The 21,074-nt window shown below is 35.9% G+C and overlaps 3 protein-coding genes across 3 annotated transcripts in view; all 3 read left to right on the top strand.

The window, feature by feature from the left end:
- LOC134842670 (vesicle transport through interaction with t-SNAREs homolog 1B-like) overlaps positions 1-21,074 on the top strand; it is a 543,554-nt gene that overhangs the window by 271,755 nt on the left and 250,725 nt on the right. The window lies entirely within an intron of this gene.
- LOC134842672 (mitochondrial import inner membrane translocase subunit Tim10 B-like) overlaps positions 1-21,074 on the top strand; it is a 532,474-nt gene that overhangs the window by 271,751 nt on the left and 239,649 nt on the right. The gene's annotated exons all lie outside the window — the stretch shown is intronic.
- Positions 1,261-21,005, top strand: LOC134842666 (girdin-like). The gene is made up of 16 exons (XM_063859111.1): positions 1,261-1,337; positions 1,413-1,485; positions 1,562-1,617; positions 7,003-7,234; positions 7,314-7,364; positions 11,417-11,553; positions 11,630-11,720; positions 12,164-12,342; positions 15,154-15,277; positions 15,578-15,739; positions 18,550-18,737; positions 18,997-19,189; positions 19,567-19,703; positions 19,936-20,074; positions 20,387-20,574; positions 20,818-21,005. The coding sequence occupies exons 1-16, from the start codon at positions 1,282-1,284 to the stop codon at positions 20,870-20,872; spliced, it is 2,061 nt and encodes a 686-aa protein (XP_063715181.1). The 5' UTR covers positions 1,261-1,281; the 3' UTR covers positions 20,873-21,005.

The following is a 21,074-nucleotide window of genomic DNA, read 5'->3' as shown; positions in this document are numbered from 1 at the left end:
CAATTTTACATAAATTTTCGACAAACACGTCATGCTTCCTCAGTTTAGATTTAAAAAAACTTTATAAATATCTGCTAAAAAATGGACATCGTTGAATTTATCTCGTTCTCGATGTTTAGGACCCACAGACAGTAACTCATCCACCCATCCCTGCAATTTTATATCATCTAGTTCCTTTGCTGATTTTCTGTGCATCTTTCTTGGGGGTCTGACTTGTCTATCAGATAAGTTCTCATTTTTTTTACAGTGACTGAGGCGCGTGGCAAAAGTGTTGTCCTTTGCTCGTCGTAGAACATAATTAAAGATGGCCATAATCTATCAGCAATTAATATACTAATTATGTCCCTTACCTCGCCCAAGTCTTCTGCTGCCCTACCGCTATCCTCTTTTGCCCTAACCATCTCTGTACTTTGTAGTTTAAGTTTTAAGCTGTGAACCGCTTGGTCTGAAAAGATCCCATTCTCAGGTACCCTAAACCGCAAAAAATTAGGTATTGTAATGGTATCTCGGCATTTTCTCAGAAATACAGAGCGATATTGGCTTTTGTTATATTTATTCAAGTACTTTGTTTTGAAAACACTTGATACATACAAAAAAAACTGCGACAGCTACAACTTCTGGCTTTGCCGATGTGTATACAATTGAACAACTTGTTATTACTTGCGAAATATATACTGAAGCGTAACGATTTTCATTTGCTTGATATCCCTCCCTCATCATACCAATCCTCTCTTGCGTCCTTATGTTTCAGCTAAAGAGATTGAAATACAAATGCGTTCAGAATAAATTGATTCAAGACACGACTGGTTTGAAAGGTGCTGCCCTACTCAAGCTATTCTGGAAGAAGTTTAACCTTTATGACGAAAGAAACAAATACACAAGGAAGCTTGCATGTGACTGTGCGATCTGAAACGAGTGCATTGACGAAGCCTGGACTCCTTGCGTAGACACAAAATCCTTAATAATACTACGACTACTTTTACTGATAATCAATACGGTTGTGTTTTTACATCAGTTTTCGAAATGCGTAAGAACCCTCCACCTGAGAGATTTGCTTTTGTGTTTTTTTCAACGAGTTGTTATTTGTTGCGCGCAACATCGCAAACTGTTCGTTTTTGAATTTCTCTTAATAATATTGAGCCGTCTGCTTCTAATACCGAAGCTGCCCTGTGTTTCTTTTTAACTATTTAATATATATTTTTAAATCATATGTTTTTACAATTGTGCGCTAGCTAATTTGTAAATCGGAATTTCAGAATAATTGCTATCTGTAAATTTAAAATGAGAAGAGCAGAAACCAACCAGGACGATAAATCACCATGGATGCAGGAGTCTGAGTAGGTTTTTCGTTTTGTTCTTGAAACGTTTATCACCACTGCCTGTTGCTATTTTCTGTTGTTGAATTTCCTTAGGGTGTTATCTCCATTGCTTCGGAAATACGATCATCAATTCAGTGCTCTACAGAAGACATTAGAAGAAACTAGGGTTAGGTATTTTCCTTAATTTTCTTCTAAAGAGTCCGTTGTCGTCATAGAAGGTCTCTTCATTTAATGTTTTCTAGGTAGACGTGTTGCAATTGAGATCTAAACTGTCACAGAAAACGGATGAAAACACAAAGTAAGCACCCATTTAAATGAATCTTTTGTTAATATCTGAAATGCATTGGATTTTTGCAAATTTGTTAAATAATATGACAGATTAAGAGTGCATTGTGACATCCAACATCTCTTCATAAAATGGGAGGTAGCTTTGGCGTAAAGTGGGATTTTCCATTCCCTTTCATTCGTAATTGTGGTTCTATCTCCAGCTTACCTTGAAGCATGCCGACTTTCAGAAAGTTTTGTGCCAGAAAGAGAATTTTCAAGATTAATGTTTGATTGGAACTATCTATTTCTTTCATCATAACATATAATATACTCTGCAGTTACCCGAATACGGTCACACTATTATTTATGACTACCTAAAAGACCGGAAAGTATTGGTACGGGTTGTCAATACTAGATAAAAAAATTCTCGAGGCCACTTCTAGTTATCCCCAAGGCTCACTACTGGGATTATTGCTATTCTGCATTTACACAAAAGACCTTCCAGAAGTGCTCCGATTGCCTAAGCCCTTAGTTCCCAGATGTTCAAAAGGAAGTCCCAAAAGGTACAAGATGACTTGATTAAAATAAAAGCTAGGTTTTTGAACACAAAATGCAATGGGTTCTCGACAAGGGTGCTAAAATTGCTTTAAGAGGTAGAAATACACAGTCCAACTTACTTGGTAATGTCCTTGATGCATCTGCTGTTGTATAAGACCTGAAATTAACACATCGAAAAGGAATTAACTTTTTTGAAGAGTTGTGCTCTATGATTCAAAACGTTAAAACGCAGCGTCTCTGCGATTTAACTGTTTTATTTAGCGGTCTTTCTTGTGCTTCCCTATCTCGAAATGATCAAATTCAATTGAATCGATTTCAAAAGAGCGATTTGCTGGATTACTGGTAATGCAAAAAGTATGTATGTGATTGAATTGCGTATAGTAAACATCATTCACTCACCCATTTTCCTCAAGCTGAATGATAGTTTCTAGCCCGAATTCTGATCAGCAAAAGTAACTTGGTCTGCCTGGGAAAACTACATCACGAGCAAGAAGCATAGATTTTTTTTGAGTTTTCCTTTCTTAAAGCGGAAACACTAAGTTTTCAATTGTTAATTCGAACGAATAGACTTGTAAATCGACCAGAGCCATATATAGCAATCGAGAAAGAAATTGGCCTCAAAACTGAGTATTAAGGACAATATGGAAGTTTTTAAACGAACGATTTTCAGAAACAAACACCTAATGGAAATAAGTGAACATTTTTTAAAAGAAGAAGTCGTTCTGTCCATAACGTTATAGGATCTGTCATTAACGTTTTAGGACTGATGGTCTCCACTATTACCTCTTTTGTAATCACAAATTAAATGAGTTGCTCGATTCCCAGAATACGAGCGCATTTGGCAAAGTAGGAAGATACTGAAGGGCTGGAATCAATTGTTCTATTTTTTAGAGGTTACGAATGCTACCTTAACGGGAGCAGGAAGCTCTTAAAAGCTTCCTATAAAGAATGAGGCAAAAATTTATTGGCCGGTAAAAATAATTTTTGATAGAACTTGATGTACAGCTTACTCTTTTTTTTACATAACTACAATTTTCCGGCTTTGAAATCGAAAGTATTACTTAGCTGTTTAACAAAAACTATTTATAACTGGTTATTTACTAGTTCTTAAAAACTTGTTTGAATCGGGTCATCAAGGAAACTTACGAACCCAATGCATAAACTCAGATATAAGCAGCGCTGATTGTAAGCAAACAGAAAACAGAATCGTTTTTGCACTACGATTTACCGTTAGGTTTTTAATTAGCATTGTAAATTGATGAAATTTTCCAAGAGTAAGGAACCATAACATCGGCATTTTTCTCCAATGTTGACAAGTAAAATTTCTGTACCCACGAAAATGACTATGTTAAAATGAAATCCACCATCAAAGTTCATTTTTGTGCATTTTTCAATTTAAGTTTTTGCTTTCTGACGAAAAAAGTTGAGTTTAAAATGAATGGTATGAACCATCCTATAAGGGGTCCCAGGGAGCAACCTATAATGAATAAGGCATAAATTGATTGGTCAGTTAAACATATTTTTAAATCAAATTTGATAATGAACTGCGTACTATTTTCTACAGACTAATAATTTCCGGCTTTGAAATTAAAACTATTTTGCGATTATTATATTATATTTAGAAAAGAGACAACGGAATCGGTTTTTGTAAGAGGTCAATTTTTTGTTCGGTTCTTCATTAGCATTGAAAATCGATGAAATTGTCCAAAACTTAGCAACCAGTAAAACGGCAATTTTTCAATTTTTTAAAGCAAAATTTCTATACCCACGAAAATAACCATGGTAAGATAAAATCCACCATCAAATGTCATAGTTTTGCTTTTTTTAAAACCTTTCAGCCTATCAGTGCTCTTGAAAAAACAGTGTCAATCCTTTTTAGTCTTTCAAACATGTTCAATGAACTTGTTCAAAAAAGTTTTAATGATCAAAGTCTAAAATTGTACCAAATTGGAGAAAATGCTATAACACTCCCGTGAAAAATAGTTGAAAAATAGGTCTCAAAAGTGAAACCATTTTTAAAAAAGTGGCATTACTCAACTGCCTTTTTTGTCTATTCAGGTCCGATATTTAGAGTTATTTGATGGACGTTTTTTGGAGTACCTTGTTTAATCAAGTTTTATTGACGGTATCTTACCCCTTTCCTAATTGCTTTAAACAACGCTCGACGCGCAATCATCCAACACTTCAAGTGGAAGATTTTGCCGTCTCGTCTTAGTCTCACCTTGCAAACCCCGCCGTGGTGACTCTGACTGGCGGGGGGAGGCAATTCCAGAAACGAGACATCCGGTGCGTCTGGTTGTGGTGCTTGTTTCGGTGAAACACTAAGATGTTAAACAGGCAAAAGTATGGCGGATCTGTGGTGGTGATGTCTCTGCTCGGTTAAGTTTTTGTATGTCTCGAACACCAGAGAGCTGAACTGTTTTTGGTGTCCTAGTTGGATTTATGAGCCTGTCATGAGTCGACACTCGCCATCAGGAGCTAATGAAGTGGCAAAAAAATTCATTTTAACGGTTTACTTTGTTGTTAGATCTTTTTCTTCATGTTTGTGGGATCTTCGTATGTGTCTGCAGCCTAATTTTTGTTTCCATTATTCAATCAAATATGATATCTTGAATTTTTTTCATGCTGATGGTCAGTTTGTAAACTTTGGTTAATTTTTGAGGCTGCATATTTTTTAAAAAAACGCCACCGAAATGCGAAATTGTCTTCAAAATAATTAGATTTTTTAAAGTTATTGCCTGTGTTGATTATCGTGACAAATGTTTCTTTTGTACATTTGTAAAAGATTAAAAGAATTTTTGGTAATTTTGATGAGCAAAATTGTACCGACGGATTTCGAGTAAGTTTTGACATGCGCGAACAAATGAACTAATTTCTATAAACTTGAGAATCTATGATATATGATTTGGTTAGAACTAACAAAACCAGTTTATACAAGGTCAAGGCTATTGTTTTGTGTAATTTGTGTTTTCTTCATGATCAGTGTTTTCTGCGGTCTACTCAATTAACATGAATCGGAAATTTGTGCGTCTAGATCGGGTCTCGAAGCCAATAATTCCAAGTACTTTTGGGCGTAGCTGTATTTTAGTAGCTAAAAAAGTTCTGAAAGGCAAAAGAGTTTGTGCATGTAAACGTTTCTTCTGATTAGGTAATTTGCTATTTCAATTGATTGAGAATCGATGAACATAGTCAAGACTCTTATAAAGGTCGCGGTGCCTTTTTGTTACAAAAATGCTTCATTAACTACAGAAGTGGACTCGTTCAATTTTGCTCTAATAACTACAGAAGTGCACTCTTCCAGTGGAAGATTATTTGTCTTGTCTCTTAGTCTCACACATCAACCCCCGCCTGGGTGACTCTGACTGGCGGGGGTCCAATTTCACTAACGAGACATCCGGTGCGTCTGGTTGTGGTGCTTGTTTCGGAGAAACACTAAGATGTCAAACAGGGAAAAGAAAGACGGAGCTGTGGTGGTGGTGTCTATGCTCGGTTATGTTTTTGTATCTGTGGAACACCAGAAAGCTGAACTGGTTTTGGTGTCCTAGTTGGATCTATGAGCCTGTCTCGAATCGACACTCACCATCAGAAGCAAATGAAGTAGCAGAATTTCTTTTTAATGGTTTACTTTGTTCTGAGATCATTTTCATGTTTGGTGGGATGCTCATGTGTGTCGGCTATTCAATCTTTGTTTTCAAAATTCAGTCCAATTATATCACGATTTTTTCATGCTGATGGTCAGTTTTTGAGGCTGCAGTTTTTTTTTAAAAAAGGCCACCGATGTGCGAATTTGTCTTCAAAATAATTAGATTTTTTCAAGTTATTGCCTGTGTTGATTATCGTGACAAATGTTTCTTTTCTAGGTTTGTAAAAGTTTAAAAGAATTTTTCGTAATTTTGACAAGCAAAATTGTAGCGACAGATTTCGAGTAAGTTTTGTTGTGTGAACAGAGGAACTAAACCCTATAAACTTGAAAATCTATGATTGATAATTTGGTTGGAACTTAACAGAACCAAGTTATACGTGGTCAAGTCTATTGCTGTGTAATTTGCGTTTTCATCATGATCACTTTACTGCTCCATTAACATGAAGCATAAATGTGTACGTCTAGATCGAATCTCAAAGCCAAGAAGGCCAAATACTGTTGAGCATAGCTGTATTATTAGAAGCAAAAAAAGTTCTGAAAGACAAGAGAGCTGTCTACTAAATCTTTAAAATTTTACGCTTAATTAGCTTGTGCATGTAAAAGTTTTAAATAATTAGGTAATTTGTTCTTTTAATTGGTTAAGAATCGATGAAAATAGTGAAATTCTCTTATATAGGTAGTGATGCTTTTTTTAGGAAAATGCTCTAATAACTACAGAAGTGCGCTCGTAAATATTTATGCGTTTACAAATGCACTTAGTTATTTATGCACTTCTTCAAATTATTATTTTTTAAAATTTGCTAAAATGTAGGCAAATTGCGCTCTCCATTTGTGAAAGCGGAAAGGTTAGGAAAACGTGATCGACCTCTAATTTCGAAAGTGGATTGCTTTTTCGGATTTCGCAGCGAATAAAAGTTTTGTCTAACGATCATTTTTTCTCAAATTGAGTTAATTTTATCAAAAAAAAAGTTAATCATTAATTGTTCCCAAAATTTGAAGAGCTTTAAGGTAAGATATGTTTTTCCTAAAAACTCGAAAGTGTTGTTTGAATTTCGATTTTTTTAAATTTTCTTTGTTTTTTTTTGCGTTCATTGATTCTTTTCCAATTGTCTCTTGGCTATTTTTTGTCTTTCTAAAATTTTTTGTCTTTGTAAAAAGTGCAGCTTATTTTCTGTGCGAATGATTTGTAAATATGACGTCAATTCATGATTTTAGGTTGCAAGCTGAGTTAAACTCAGTGTCACTTGAGCTGCTAGAGTTGAAGGGAGTTTTGCCTTCGGGTGAAGAGTCCGGATCCAAGCAAAAACAACACTTTTCTCTTTCCAATGCTCATATCACAGCATCGTTAGAGCAAAAAGTGCGACTTTTAACAGAAGAAAAAGACAATGCGCTGGAACTGGCTACTTCTGCCAATAATGAACTGGACCAGCTACAGAGGAACTACAAGGTGGGATTTGGTCAAGAAATAGTTCAAAAGTTGCAGAAAAAAAGTTATATTCGTTAGTTAAAACTTGTTAGGTTTTCAGGAAAAAGTAGCTGAGATTGAAGTGGAACGAAACACTCTGAAATCGCAATATGTAAGTTAGAACCTGTTTTGGTAACTGTCTTTTTTATTCCTGGCGGTAAATGTCAAGAACCTTGGATTCCTTCTTGCTAAAAAATATTTCAAAAGTTCTTGGATTGTTTGAAAAATACGACCACCATTTTGCTGAGCTATTATATTTATTGAAACATATGCTCGGAGATTACAGAAAGTTTTGAGCTGATCGTAGCAGACTGGTATAAATCGGAATTTTCTTTCCATTTCTAATATAAATTTACATCACAATATTTATAACAGACATGGGAAGTTGTTTCCAATAATAAATATAAATCTCAGATTCACTTGAGGATAATCTATCTATTATATATTTAAGTGCGGGCTTCACTGTCTCGCTATATTTAAGCTTTTTCAACATATTATTTCTGCATGTTTAACGAAAAAAATTTCACGCTTAAGCTATATCGTATTTTGCAATGGTTACGAATTTTTTTCGATTTTCCATTTTGAATTCCGCGTTTGTTTCACCGAGTTCAAAACAAGCAACCCAAAAGTGCGATGCTGTCAGGGTTTCCCCAGGGGTTGCGAATTCGGCCTCCAAAACTGAATGCCCAAATCCTTATCAGTGTACGAGATAAGACAATTTTTGTGATGGTTTCAAAAGTTTTCAAAAAATCTACGAAATAATTTTCCTGACTTGAAATTCACAATCCTGTAATTGGGTGCTGTCAGATTACTTTCAAGAATTGCGAATCTTGCCTCCAAATATGACTGCTCAAATCCTTGTAGTCTTCGAGATATGATGATTTTTATGATTTCTTTTTAGTTTTTCAGAATTTTTTTTTTTAATTCAAAAGAATTGAATTTCTTAGCCTTGTAGTTGAGTACTGTAAGGGTGCTCACAAGAGTTCCAAATTGCAAACCTTGCGTTCAAATACGACCCCTCAAATCGTTATAGTTTTCGAGATGTGACGTTTGTTATGACTTTTTTTAAGAGTAATGAGCGTTTTAAAAATTTGAAGTTCCGATCTCTATAACGAGGCTTTTTCTGGGTAATCCTAGGATTTGCTAATTTTGCTTCTAAATATGATTGATTAAATCCTTGTGTTTTCGAGATTTGACGTTTTTCATGATTTTTCCAAAAAATATATTCTATATTCAGAATACTTAATTTTGAAGGTTTTTCTTCTAAGTTTGAAATTTTCAACCCTGTAGTTGGGGGCTGTCAGAGTAGTCTGAGTGGTTGAGATTCTTTCCTCCAAATATGACTGCTCAAATCTTTGTAGTTTTCCAGAAATGATGTTTCTAGTGAGTGATTTTTTTGCAAATTTTTCAGAAATCTTAAATTTAATTTTTTTTCTTTCAAAATTTGATATTCCTAACTTTTTAGTTGGGAGCTGTCTGAGTACTTCCAGTGGTTGCAAATCAAGCCTCAAAAATGACTGCTCAGTTGTTGGTACTTTTCGAGATCTGACGCTTTCTATGGTTTTTCAAAAAAAATCCTAAAATTTAAGTTTGAAGTTCCGCAAAATTCCCGACGCTGTAGTTGGGTACTGTGAGAGTATTCTCAAGACTTGTAAATCTTGCGTCCAAATGCGACTGCTCTATTGCTTTTAGTTTCTGAGATGTTACCTTTCTAAACTCATGTTTCAAAGAGCTAAGATATAAAAAACATCACAAAATTTTATGGTTTTTCAAAATTTGAATTAAAAAACTTGAATAAAAAAAATTTAAAAAAATTTCAAACTACCAACCCGGTTATTGGGTGCTGTCCGAGTACACTAAATTGATGCAGATCTTAATTCCTATAAATGCGGTTTTTATGAGTTGTTAAAATTCGAAGCAACGTAGGTGCGTTATATGCTAGTTATAACATAACCATATGGTGACAAACAAAATGACCTAATGGCAAATTTCGCCAGCCCACCCGGTTACAATCGCTTGAAAAGAGATAAATGGGCAAATCGGAAATCAAAGTAGCGGCGGCTACAGGCATCCAAAGACGCGGGCAGCGTTCAGTTCAAGAGAAGACTTCATACAACGATCACTTCATCAGGACGACTATTTGCCAAATAAGTGCAAATGGACCTCTCTGTTACTGAAAGTCAACTACGACAGCTTTCGTCCTGAAACAGCACAATTCAATCCCCTTCTACCAACAATAAAAAGTTAAAAGAAAAGCACGATTTTACACAGCGTGTCATCATAGCCACAAACGAAGAAAATTGATTTAATGATTTAGTAATTGCCAACACTAGCGTGTTCATCAGTGCAATGTCTTTGACCAATTTTGTGAAGTTTGTAAAAGCCATGTGCAAGTCATCAACAAACTAATGCCCCTGACAATAGCGTTTCAGCTTTGAGTTTTGCACCAGTTTCCGATAAGTTTTTCAAATAGGAAAATTTCTCTTAGAAGAAGGCTTCATTTGTTCCAAAATACTGTCAGGCATTCTTTCTGGCCTCGTTTCAAGTGATATCCGCAGTCGAGCTCAACTGAATAAACAACTGAGTAACAGAAAAAAAACTTAAAAATTAAAATTTTAAAAAATTAAAAACTTAAAGTTGTCCCGTATAACATTCAAAGCGAGCTTCAACACAAAGACAAAATCAATCAAAACAAATGAAACCTCATATCACGAGTGTACTTGACCAATTTAGGCGAAAATCAATAGCTAAAAAGCGGCTATAAATAACAAAATTTCCAACTACCTGACGTAAAGATACAGACTGAATTATTCAGCGCAATATAACCAGAACCTCGTGAATCTTAGCTCCTGAAAAGCGACGTGTGAGACAAACATGTAGAAAGTGGCTGAGTCAATGAAAGCCACAGCAAAGGAAAAAATCAGTCAGCTCGCGATAAACCACGAACTCAAAAACTTCTTTCCGAGACTCATCAGAATATACAGGGACTTATTTGAGTAGACATAGAAAATACGAGACAAAATTGTTGTAGCTTTTATTAAAGCTAAAGTTTTGCGGTCTCTCCGCGAAAAATCACAAACAGAAACGCTCCTAGTGTTTCAATGACATTTTCAAACGTCACTGACTGGATATCGGATAAACCCAAAGTTTTCATGTCCAACTGACCCCAGACACGAACAGACCAGTCTATGCATAGACACAAAATGTGCCATCCAATTAAAAGACGAGTTGCTCGACGATTTAGTTCTGACCATGGAAAATAACATCATCGGGAGATACTTGTTCCCCATATTTTTGAAAGATAACGAAGAGAGGCTTTGCATCCTGGCAGGTTTTAGCCGAAGCATCAGAGCATGCAGTCTTTTGATTTGAACAAAACTTGATTCTGTTTACGCAGCCAACAAATGATTTCAAAGGTGCTCAAAAGTTTTGTATTGTGAATAAGTAGACATCAGCCCAGGGATCCAGGAGTTGGTCTTGCCACTGATAATTGCTTCTTTAGACTAGGGGAGGTTGAGTGTTTAGATTTACAAATAATTACAAGTTAAAATAGTCCTCAGTACACAAATGTACACAATATTTTTTTCGGGTTGTTCAAGTCTATAAAGCGCAACAGCAGAACTAGCAGACAAGCTGTTATCATTCTAAGACTCATTAAACAGTAGACCGAGTTCATAGCCCCAGAAGAGCCTGAAAAATCACGTCATGTCTACGGAGGACCTTAAAACAGCCTGTGAGTTCTCACTTAGATTGCCAAAACAAAATATGTATTGCGTCATCGGAGCAGATGCATCCTTTTTCGTTGCTGGGTCCGTACTTGTGAACGAAGACCCCACCATCATTACAGCTAATGTGATGCAGTTTGTGTTGTATCTCATTTGTTGCGTAAATCAGTTTCTGTTCTGAGTCATATTAAGATTTTCAGTGAAGTGCAAAAAGTCTCAAACTATTTGTTTTACTGTTCAATGTACGTAAAAATCCTAAATAAATTATTAAAGAAGGTCTTTAGCTTCTAAAAATTTAGAAGCTTGTCAGCACAGTTTTTAGCAGTTTTGAGCATATGCTTTTTCATTGATCACCCTTTTGTGTCTTACCCAATAAAAATTAAGTAACATCCTTATGCATAGAAAACTGTTAATATTTGCAGATGTTTTCTTTGAACAGGAGCAAGGAGCGAGTGTTGCGAATTCGTACATGTCACTGCGAACACGAAACTCGGAGCTGGAGAAGCTAAATGCCAAGCTAGAGACTGATGTGCAGGAATTGACAAACAAATTGACCTCATTTTCCACATACTTCAAGTACGAATTTTTCATTCCTGTGAAGCTTCATGAAAGCGTTTGAACTATGTTAAATTTTAACAATGATTAATTTTAGACAAAGTCAGGATGAACACAAAATGAGCTCAACCCAATTAGTATCACTGCAGAATGCTCAGAACCAACTGGAAAGTTTTCTCCAGAAAAAGGTAGTCTTGTTCGCTCTGAATTGATTGAATATTTGGGCTCCTAGGGGCACTCTATTAGTCGAAAATTATCGGAAAAATTACAAATACAAGACTAGTCTGAGAGTTATATATAGAAAATTGCATTCATGTCGATCCGAACAATCAAATGAAAAGAAAACCCGCAGAAGATTTATCTAGTTGTTTATTCGGTCAGGAGTAAAATTTCCAAACAGCTCAAGACGCACAATAAGATTAGAAGAAAAGTTGTGAAGAATGAAATATTAGGGAACCTCATTTATTCAGTTAGTTCATTTATTACGTGGATTATGAGAAACTACGATCTAATTGTCGAGACCTACTTAGTTATCTGAAAAAAAATCAGTCAGCTCTATTTCATCCATCTCGCAGTGTACTGCTATTGTACAAAAATAGGAACTGGACTGAATGTAACTTTGTGGCGTTAGACAGTGGAGGCGCAGAGAGCGAGCCAGGGGGAGCGGAACATGGAGAGTCAGGTGGAGGAGTTGGAGAGGGTGGTGGAGAATTTAGAGGGGAAGTACAAGGAGGCATCTGCACAGTTAACCAGACACACCACAGAGAAAAGACAGCTGATGGAGGAGATCGAACACCTCAAGAAGGACAAGTAGGTCATTCGTTTTTCCTCCTACTTTTTTTTCGTACTTCTTTTTTCGTACTTCTTTTTTTTTGCATTTCAAGGGTTAAATAAATGATATTTTGACCTAACTTGTTGAACAAATGTTTTCATCTGAATTATCAATTAACGCTGTGAAGGCACTTATTTCAGGTCGCGATTTTTTTGTCCAGGAAAACGCCTAAGTTTTTATTTGCGATTTGACTTTGATAACCCTATAAGTTCAGTTCAAATTCATTTGCTGAAAGGAAGGTCATAACGCTCTGCGCTTAAGAAAACGCAATTGGCGTAAACAACTTGACTGACTTTAGCTGCAAGGTTCGAAAATGGGTTTTTGATTTAAGATTTCCCAGTGGATCAACTTTTATCTAATTGGACTATTTTTTTGAAAAAACTGTTGACCATAATTTCTTCAGCTAAAAAAACAACAAGTGTCGTCGAACATACTTCAGACTCTTACATAGGTCGTGATGAATTTCTCTTCAGGAAAAATTTTAAAATTTGTTCTGGCTAAAATTTACTTTTTCGCGGTTTGGCTTTTGATTTCTTTTTAAGTTCAGTTCATTTACATTGCTAAAAGGAATACAAGCTCCACTATCGAATAGCAAACGTTTACTTGTGTTCATTGACTCTTTTCCAACATTCTGTTGACTATGTTTTTCAGTTTCGATGATTTTTGGTCTACAAAGTAATTTGGCGTTTTAAACTAGCGGGCTTGCAAGCGTTACTGTATTAGTATGAACCGTGTTGTTTTTGTCTAACCTAACTCGCAAATAAAAGTGTTATTGAAAAGTGTTCACTTATTTGGTGGCAACTTTGTTATAATCACGATCTGTAGCATTGGAATTATCATGGAATCTGTTATATGCTTGATTTGTGGCTAGTGTTGGTGATTTATTAAGCTCTCCATGGCTGAGTGGTTAATGCGTGTGACTATAATTTCTAGGTTGCGAATCGAATCCCAGACGTAGCCGAATTTTTACTAATTCGAGGCTTATTTCTACTTTTTTGATACACTTTATACGTCTGTGTTAAACTTTCGACTTGCGATGAGCATGGCATATCAAAATGAAACATGCTCGGGACGACAAAGGCCAAGTGTTTGAATCCGGTTGTAAACTGTATTTTGATGAAAATATTTTCTGTTTCCTTGCGTTAATTTTTCTTTTGCAACGGTCAATTGGCTATGTTTTCAAAAATGTTTCTCGGCGTAAACGGGTTTGCTTCAAAAGTTTTTGGTTCACGCTCATATTTGATTTTTCGCAATTTGGCATGTGATTTCTTTTAAATTTCAGTTTCTTTTGAGTAATGAACGTAGTGAAGACTCTTATATAGGTCTTTGTGATTTTTTTGTTTTTTTTTTTCAAGGAAAAAGTCTTAAAACGTTCTAGTAACTACAGAATTGCATTCATACATATTAATGCATTTATGAATTCAGTTACGAATTTATGCACTTTTGAATATAATTGAAATTCGTCTGCTGAAATTTAACGTAAATAGCCCTCTCCAAATACGAACATTGAAATGACGCGAAAAAACATGAACAACTTCTAGTTTCGAAAGTGGAATTGAATTTATAGGTTTCCCAGTGAAATATAAACTGAACATATTGATCCAGCTTTCTTAGAGTATGTTAGTTTTGTCAAAAAAGCACCAATCATGATTTGTGTCAAAGAATTTTAAGGGCGTATATTCTTTCTTTACACAAGCAAAATGTAGTATATTTTTACGAAGAGATTTTTCCAACCTAAGTCGCAAAAAAGTGCTCAATTGGTGGCACTTTTGGTATAATTCATTTTAATCATTTTTAAGACTATTTAAGCATAAGCAATTTGAAAACATATTTTGCTGTTTTTTTGCCTAGTGTTAGGTCCTGTTTGAAAATAACAGTTGTTATAAAAATGTATGGGTTTTTTTTTGCGACAATCATTTCTCAAAAACTACTGTACTAATTTTCAAAAAAGTATCAATGGATAACTGGCTTCTTTTCTATGTGCCTGCATTTTCCGCTTGTCTCTTTTCATTTTACCCCACGTTCTGCGGCCTTCGAAATTTTCAGTAGAGGGATTTTTGACCTCTTCTTTAAGTTTTTTTTTTATTTTCTCAAATTTTTAAAGCACAAATCTGAGATGAGGGTTTTAATGAAACGAAAAAGTTATGGTGATTTCTCCTTCTCAAGTGGCTATTCCCTTAATTGGGCAGAAAAAAATTGTCGCCTCAAACAAGCACATTTTTGACATTTTGTTAGTTTTTAAGTTTGAAAACTTTTTGACTTTTCTCAAAAACTACCTTGCTAAATCGGAGATCATGGGTTTAACCGAAAGAAACACAATAAGTTATGCGAATCTTCCCTGCGCAAGCGGCTATGCCCTGCGTTTTGAAAAGAGTATGGCCTTAGAAATGTCCAGCGAAGATTTGAAGAGCGAATAAGATTTGGAATTCCTAAAATCATTATCACTTTTTATGACCATCACTATCAATTTTTATGACCATATTTTCCCAGGTCAGCGGGCGTCTACGCGAGTTTAGTCTGCGCAGCTACAGACCGATAAATGTTGTCTTAATTTTGATTTAACTCTGACAATCGTGTTTCGAGACATGGTTTCATCAAGTATAATTTCAGTTTAGAAAATTTGGGTGATATTTTTTTGGCATTTTTTCAGTGTTTTTTTTTATCTCAGTGGCTTGGTTTCATTTTCTTTCGGCTAATGTTTGTATTGTATCGCACGTGGTGCGAAGCTCTGCTTCGCCACTGAGCAAAAATTACTGAAATAAAAGGGAATTTAAATTTGGTGCTGTTAGGGAATTGTTGGAGACGAGGGAGGCTGATGCAGTAAAAGAGGTGCGGCAGGCGACCCAACTGGTGGAAAATGCCATTCTGGAGAAGGACCAGGCAGTGTCCAGAGAGGGACAGGCCAAGGAAGAGGTGAAGTATACTTACCAGCGGCGGATTACGGGGGGGATGCCGCCATCCTTTCTCTTTCAGAGTTTCAACATATTTCTTGAACATATAGCGTCCAGGAGGGTTTTAAATGAGATCTTAGTCAAAGCCTTATTTCGTTCGTGATATCCATCATTCTACGGCTTTGACATAGTTGAGTTCAGCTGCAAATTTGTTCTAACCAATCTAGTCAGGATGTTATTCTGATCCCAGTTGAATTATTAACATAACAGCTTTGTTCACTTACTGTATTGAGTGTGTGATGTGTTGTTTTGTGTGTTGTAGATAATGAAGCTGAGGGATGAGTTGACCAAAGTGTATGAGGAGGCGGGCGAGAAGACCAGACGGGAGGTGGATGAGGTGAGGGGTCTGTGTAACAAGTCAGTGGACAGACTCATGGAGGACATACACTCTGTGGAGATGAAAGTGGCTGAGAAACAGTGCGAGGTAAAGAAAACGGCACTACAGATAACACATTGGGTTTTTTTAGAGATCGGGCTAATATTCTGATCGATAATTTTTTTAGGACTAATTGAAACAATTGCAATGGCTTGGATAACTTTAATAGAACTTTAATTGGATACTTTTCAGAGTAGATGAGCGTATATAGGTCATGATGTTTGTTTTCGAGGAAGAGTCAAAAATTTGCTCAGGCTCAAACTTACGTTTTTGCGGTTTTATGACTGATTTCCGTTTAAGTTAAGTTCATTTCCTTTGTTAGAAGGAAGGCAAACTCCACTTCAAGGCCATTGTTAGAAGGAATTCAAAGAGCTTCAAGGCCATCTGTTTTTTTCTTGGAAGTTCGAAAGTTAGATTTTTTCAAAAAACAGTCCGTTTTTTCTGTTTACTTGTATTCATTGGCTTTTTTCCAACTCTCTTTCTGCTATGTTTTATACGCCCGTGATTAGCATGCGTTATCAAACCGGAATATAGACTTTTTTAGGGTTAACAACTAGTTTAATAGAATCACTTTAATCATTTAACCTTTGGCTCATATGAAATTAAAAGTCAAATGTTGATTCGCGCATATGGCGAAGAGGTTACGCACCTGCCTATAAAGATAGAGGTCAATGGTTCGAATCCGTCCAGGACCTTTTTTGTAAGCGGAAAATTGTCCGGGAGTCAAAAAGATCTTTGCCGGACTTCTGTTTGTCGGTTTTTTTTGTCGGCTTAGTTACCGTGGTACCAAATTTGCCAAAAATTTGGCCATTTATTACTCGATTTAAAAAATATTTCAGTGTATTCTGTTTTTGGGCAAGTAATTGAGTTTTTACACAAGCAAAGCTTGTGTTATAGTATGAACTTTTTTTTCAACCTAAGTCGCAATTATTGTTGCGACGCAAATATTGTTGCGACAAAATGTGTTCATTTTGAAGGTGTCCATTTTGATCAATAACCAGCTATTAAATATGCCAATGCTAAGGATATTCAAACAGACGATTATATTACAAATAGCATTTTAGCTTCAAGGTATCATGGATCTTTAGCGTAGAGGTAGGTATGGAGACTCGCAACAAAATAAGAGGGTTCAAACCTGGGCGGGGTCGGATGTTTTAAACGAACTTTTTCGTATACTAGTTAAAACGCGTCCGATCTATAAATTGAGGCATGTTAGTTGGTAAATTTCTTTTTGGTTCAAATTAACTGGTACTGCTAATGCGTCATAATTGGCTTGAGTCACTTACCAATTATGTAGACTCATGATTGGCGGGCGTCACTTAAGAAACTTTGTGGACTTCAAGTTTTACTTGTTCAATTTTTGCCAGTAGCGTTATCGGTCATTTTTTTGCTTGTCTATGCGAAGTGCAACTTCGCCTCTGTGTAAAAAGTCTTGCCGATTTTTTGCCAGTTTTTGATTTTTTTCTTGCCTTTCATTAAAAATTTTCTTTATAAATTCAAGTTGTGTTCTGTGTATTTAGTGCAGTGTTATTACCCATTTTCGAGGCGACAAATCTCCCAGAAGTTCGATTTCAATCAGTACCTGTTTTTTTGTCGAAACTGAAAATTTTGTCGAACTGAAAATTTGCAGAATATTTTTGTTCTTTGCAATTTTTAAAAATTTATGACAAAAAAAACAGTTATTTTGAAGGTTTTTCAATATTTGATTTGTCTTTTCGTTTACTGGTAATCATAGTTATACATTTTTTTATCGCAAGTGATGCGAAGCTCCGCTTCGCCTCTGTGTATAAAATCAATTCCTTATCGGCTCAGCTGATTTCTGCTCAAAGATTGTCGGCTTTGTTTCTGCTTCTTGAGTTTCCAATCCTTGCTATTTTAACATTTAAATGTTTTGCTTTGCACGTTTGCCTAGAATGCATTTTAATTAAATCATACGAAAACTTCGGTTGACGTATTTTGTTTTCCAATTTTTTGTAGTTTTTGTTTTGACTTATGTCTTTTTATGTTTTTGCTGTAGCGCAAGTGGTTGCGAAGCTCCACTTCATCTCTGTATCAACTTAAATTTCTTGGCTTCTCCAGCGCACCTGGCCTAAAGGTAATGACTACGTGTAGGACGGCAAAAGTCCTAGGTGCGAAACCGGTGAGGTCCTGTTTTTCACCTTCAAAGTTTCACCTTGGTTTAATTGTTTTGTCGGCTTAGTTGCCATATATATTAATTTTCTTGTACTGACAGCAGTTTTTGTTGTTTTTACCAGAATTTTTAACTCAAGAGTATTTTTATTGGGTGATTGAAAATTACTAAAAATTTAACGTTGAATATAAAATTTTACGAAAACTTAATAAATCACGTATAAGTTTTTTTAAGTTTGTATTTATTGTAAATAAATTTGAATTTACGATAAATACGCCGATGAAACTTGAGTAATTTCCCGTTGAGCCGAAAACAAAATTGTTGTCATGAAAAAACTTGAGAATAAATCACCTATGACAACAATTTGGTTTTCGGCCCAACTGGAGATTACTCAAGTTTCATAGGCGTATTTGCCTCTCAATAGACGTTTCTGTAATTTTTTAAACGCCGGCATTTGTGAAATGAGTATAATTCGAGGTAAAATTATGAAATTATTTATTCATTGTTAAATTTTTTTTGTGGCTTTCGTTTCCTTTTTATCTGCCAGTAATTCTTTTTTGTATGGTATCGCAAGTATTCCAAAACACCGTTTCACCTGTGTTGATATTCTGGTCAATTATTGTAGGACATTCGAATTTCTTATAATTGTAGAACATTCTGTGCTACTTGCACAACAACCGGCTATCCTTGTTTCTTCTTTTGAGTATATTGAAAAATTGTCTTCCAGGTAGAGCGTGTCTTCCGTGAGAAGAAACTAGTTGAGAGCGAGTTGGACAAAGCATTGAGGGACCAGGTGACAGGGGGTCACGAGGTGGAACAGCTGCAGGACAGATGCATAACAGCCGAGAGGAAACTTGAGGACAGCAGAATCAAACTGAAACAGATGCAGCACCACACAGAAACCATTCAGCAACAGTGCGTTCAAATCGAACCTACATCAGTTGACTGTGATTGTAAAAGAAATATATAATGGATCTTGATGATAGCACTCTTTTCTTTCATAATTTTGCTGTAAATTATTGATAGTTTCGAACTCTAAAATTTAGTTTAGCACTAGTTTTTTTTTATTTTTTTCACATTTTACTCCGGGATACGACAGTAGAGAACAGCTAATGATTATCAAGACTCAAGAATTCCATGGCTGCTTTGAACTGGTATATCTATTTTTGTTAAGATTCGACGCACAGATCTCCAGCATGGAGGGGCAGCTGCGGGATGCGAAGAACATGAGTTCGAAGCTGTCCTCTGATCTGCAGTTGAACAGTGAGAAGTGTCTGCAACTACAGGAACAAGTGGAATACGCCAAGAAACAGGCTATGGCTTCAGAACAGGCCAAACAGCTGGCCACGAGAAAAGCTGCCAAATCGGTAAGTAAGCTGGAAATCTAACTAGCATTGAAATAAAACTAACCAATAAACAGTGTTTTTAATGAAAAAAAGCTACTTTCGATTATGAAAAAATATCGAGTTCCAAGAAAAATTATTGATTGGCTCTCTTTTGATTAAATTAACCCAATTTGAAAAAATTGGACAAATAGGTGATTTTTTTTGTTCCACTGGGAAATCTAAAAATTGAAATGCACTTTCGAAGCAGTCGTTCATCACGTTGTTTGCTATGTTCACACTGTTGCTGTTGAACAGTAGAGATTACCAACATAAAGCACTCGTTGATATAATGCATTTTGTTCTGACAACTGAATTTGTCAGTTTTGTGAGTTGGATAGTTTTCTATGATGCATATTTAGGTGGCGAGTGTGGAACAGGATTTGGAGTTGAAGGTGACAGAGTATGAGGCCAGAATAGAGTCCATGGAGGAGTGTCATCAACACTCCATCTCAGAACTACAGCGCATGCTCATCCAACAGCAACAACTGGGCGCTAAGTTAGTATTTAGTGTTACTAAATTTGTATTTGAGTTTCGATTAAATTATTCGTAACGTAGAAAAACCAGAAGCTAACAACTTCGAAAGAGTAATCATCGCAAGGTGGTGCAGTATGATAACTTGCGATGAGCAAAGACAGCTCTAAATATTCTATTCTTTTCGATATTAGATGGCAATAATTTAATTTCGGTTTTCACTTTTTCTGATTATGTTATCTATGCGTTTGGTTAGGTGGCGTGAGCAGTCAAACAGTCTGCAGCAGAAGTGTGAGGGGGCAGTGCAGGAGCTGAAGGAGGAGTTGATTGTGCACAAGAAGAGAGTACAGGAACTAAATGACCTCCTCGCCCAGACAAAACGCAACAAGGCAGAGGTGGGTGCATCATTTACTACAATGAGAACTGCTCACTTATTAAAGTGTTACAATTAAACATCTTTTCTGGGCAAGTTTAAAATTGGATGTCATTTTTTTTGGAAACCGCATGGGTTTGCACAAAAGTAAGGGGGTAAAGATCGTTTTTTTACTTTTTTCTATGAAGAGAACATTCTTCTTTTCCTAAAAATTTCATGTGATCTTTCTGTGAAGTAAGACCACGTGTAAGAGAGAAAAATTTTGGATTTTTTTTATTGCAATCTTCAGTATGTGTGTCCGTGTATGGTAAATTTGTTCTGTTGTTCGTTCCAGTTAGAGAAGCAGTATTATAAGATGCAGAATGAGAAGAGCAAGACGCATGAACAGATGTTGGAGGCACAGAGACAGCTGAGCATGAGTCAGGACCAGCTGAGCAAAGTGGTGAAGAGGGAGCGCACACTCACCAATGAGAACATCAAACTCACATCAGAAATAGACCAGCTCAAAATCGCCCAAACCATGTACGTATGATAGCGTTTTCAGATCAGGGGATATTGATAGAGATAGTACTTGAAATTGAGGTTGTAGCTTTTATCTACATTTTGAAACTTTGATTTTTCGTCATTTCTTTTAACAGAAAGATGTGAAACTTTGGGAATAATGATGAGTTTTAGTAAATTAAACTCAAGATTTTAGAACGTTAACCTGAGCTGGAGGCAAAACAATTCAGTTCAATTTAAAACTTGTTCTCTGTTTCATTTCAGCAACAGCGGCTATCTAGCAGACAAGATGAGAGAATCCTCTATCGGCCTGTCTTGACCTTATTGGATTGACAGAGGCAATTCAGATCAATTTGTACAGCCATACTACGCCAGTGATAATAAATTAGTTTCATGTATGATTTTGTTCAGTCTGTAAATTTTGCGTATTGTAAATATAGATTAATTATTTATGCCTTTCATTGTCCGAATCACTTAAGTTATTTTGAAATACACCAATATTTCCTTGTCTCAGCTGTCTC

This window comes from Symsagittifera roscoffensis, chromosome 3, assembly GCF_963678635.1.
Source record: "Symsagittifera roscoffensis chromosome 3, txSymRosc1.1, whole genome shotgun sequence".
Lineage (NCBI taxonomy): Eukaryota > Metazoa > Xenacoelomorpha > Acoela > Convolutidae > Symsagittifera > Symsagittifera roscoffensis.
The sequence above is the reverse complement of the archived record's forward strand: the minus strand, read 5'-3'. Positions and strand labels throughout refer to the sequence as shown.

Bases quoted from the DNA above. Each gene is read 5' to 3' on its own strand.
- LOC134842666 (XM_063859111.1), top strand. From the start codon at position 1,282: ATGAGAAGAGCAGAAACCAACCAGGACGATAAATCACCATGGATGCAG. The intron at 1,486-1,561 runs GTTAGGTATTTT...AATGTTTTCTAG, and splicing joins AGACATTAGAAGAAACTAGG to GTAGACGTGTTGCAATTGAG. The intron at 12,343-15,153 runs GTAGGTCATTCG...TGGTGCTGTTAG, and splicing joins GAACACCTCAAGAAGGACAA to GGAATTGTTGGAGACGAGGG.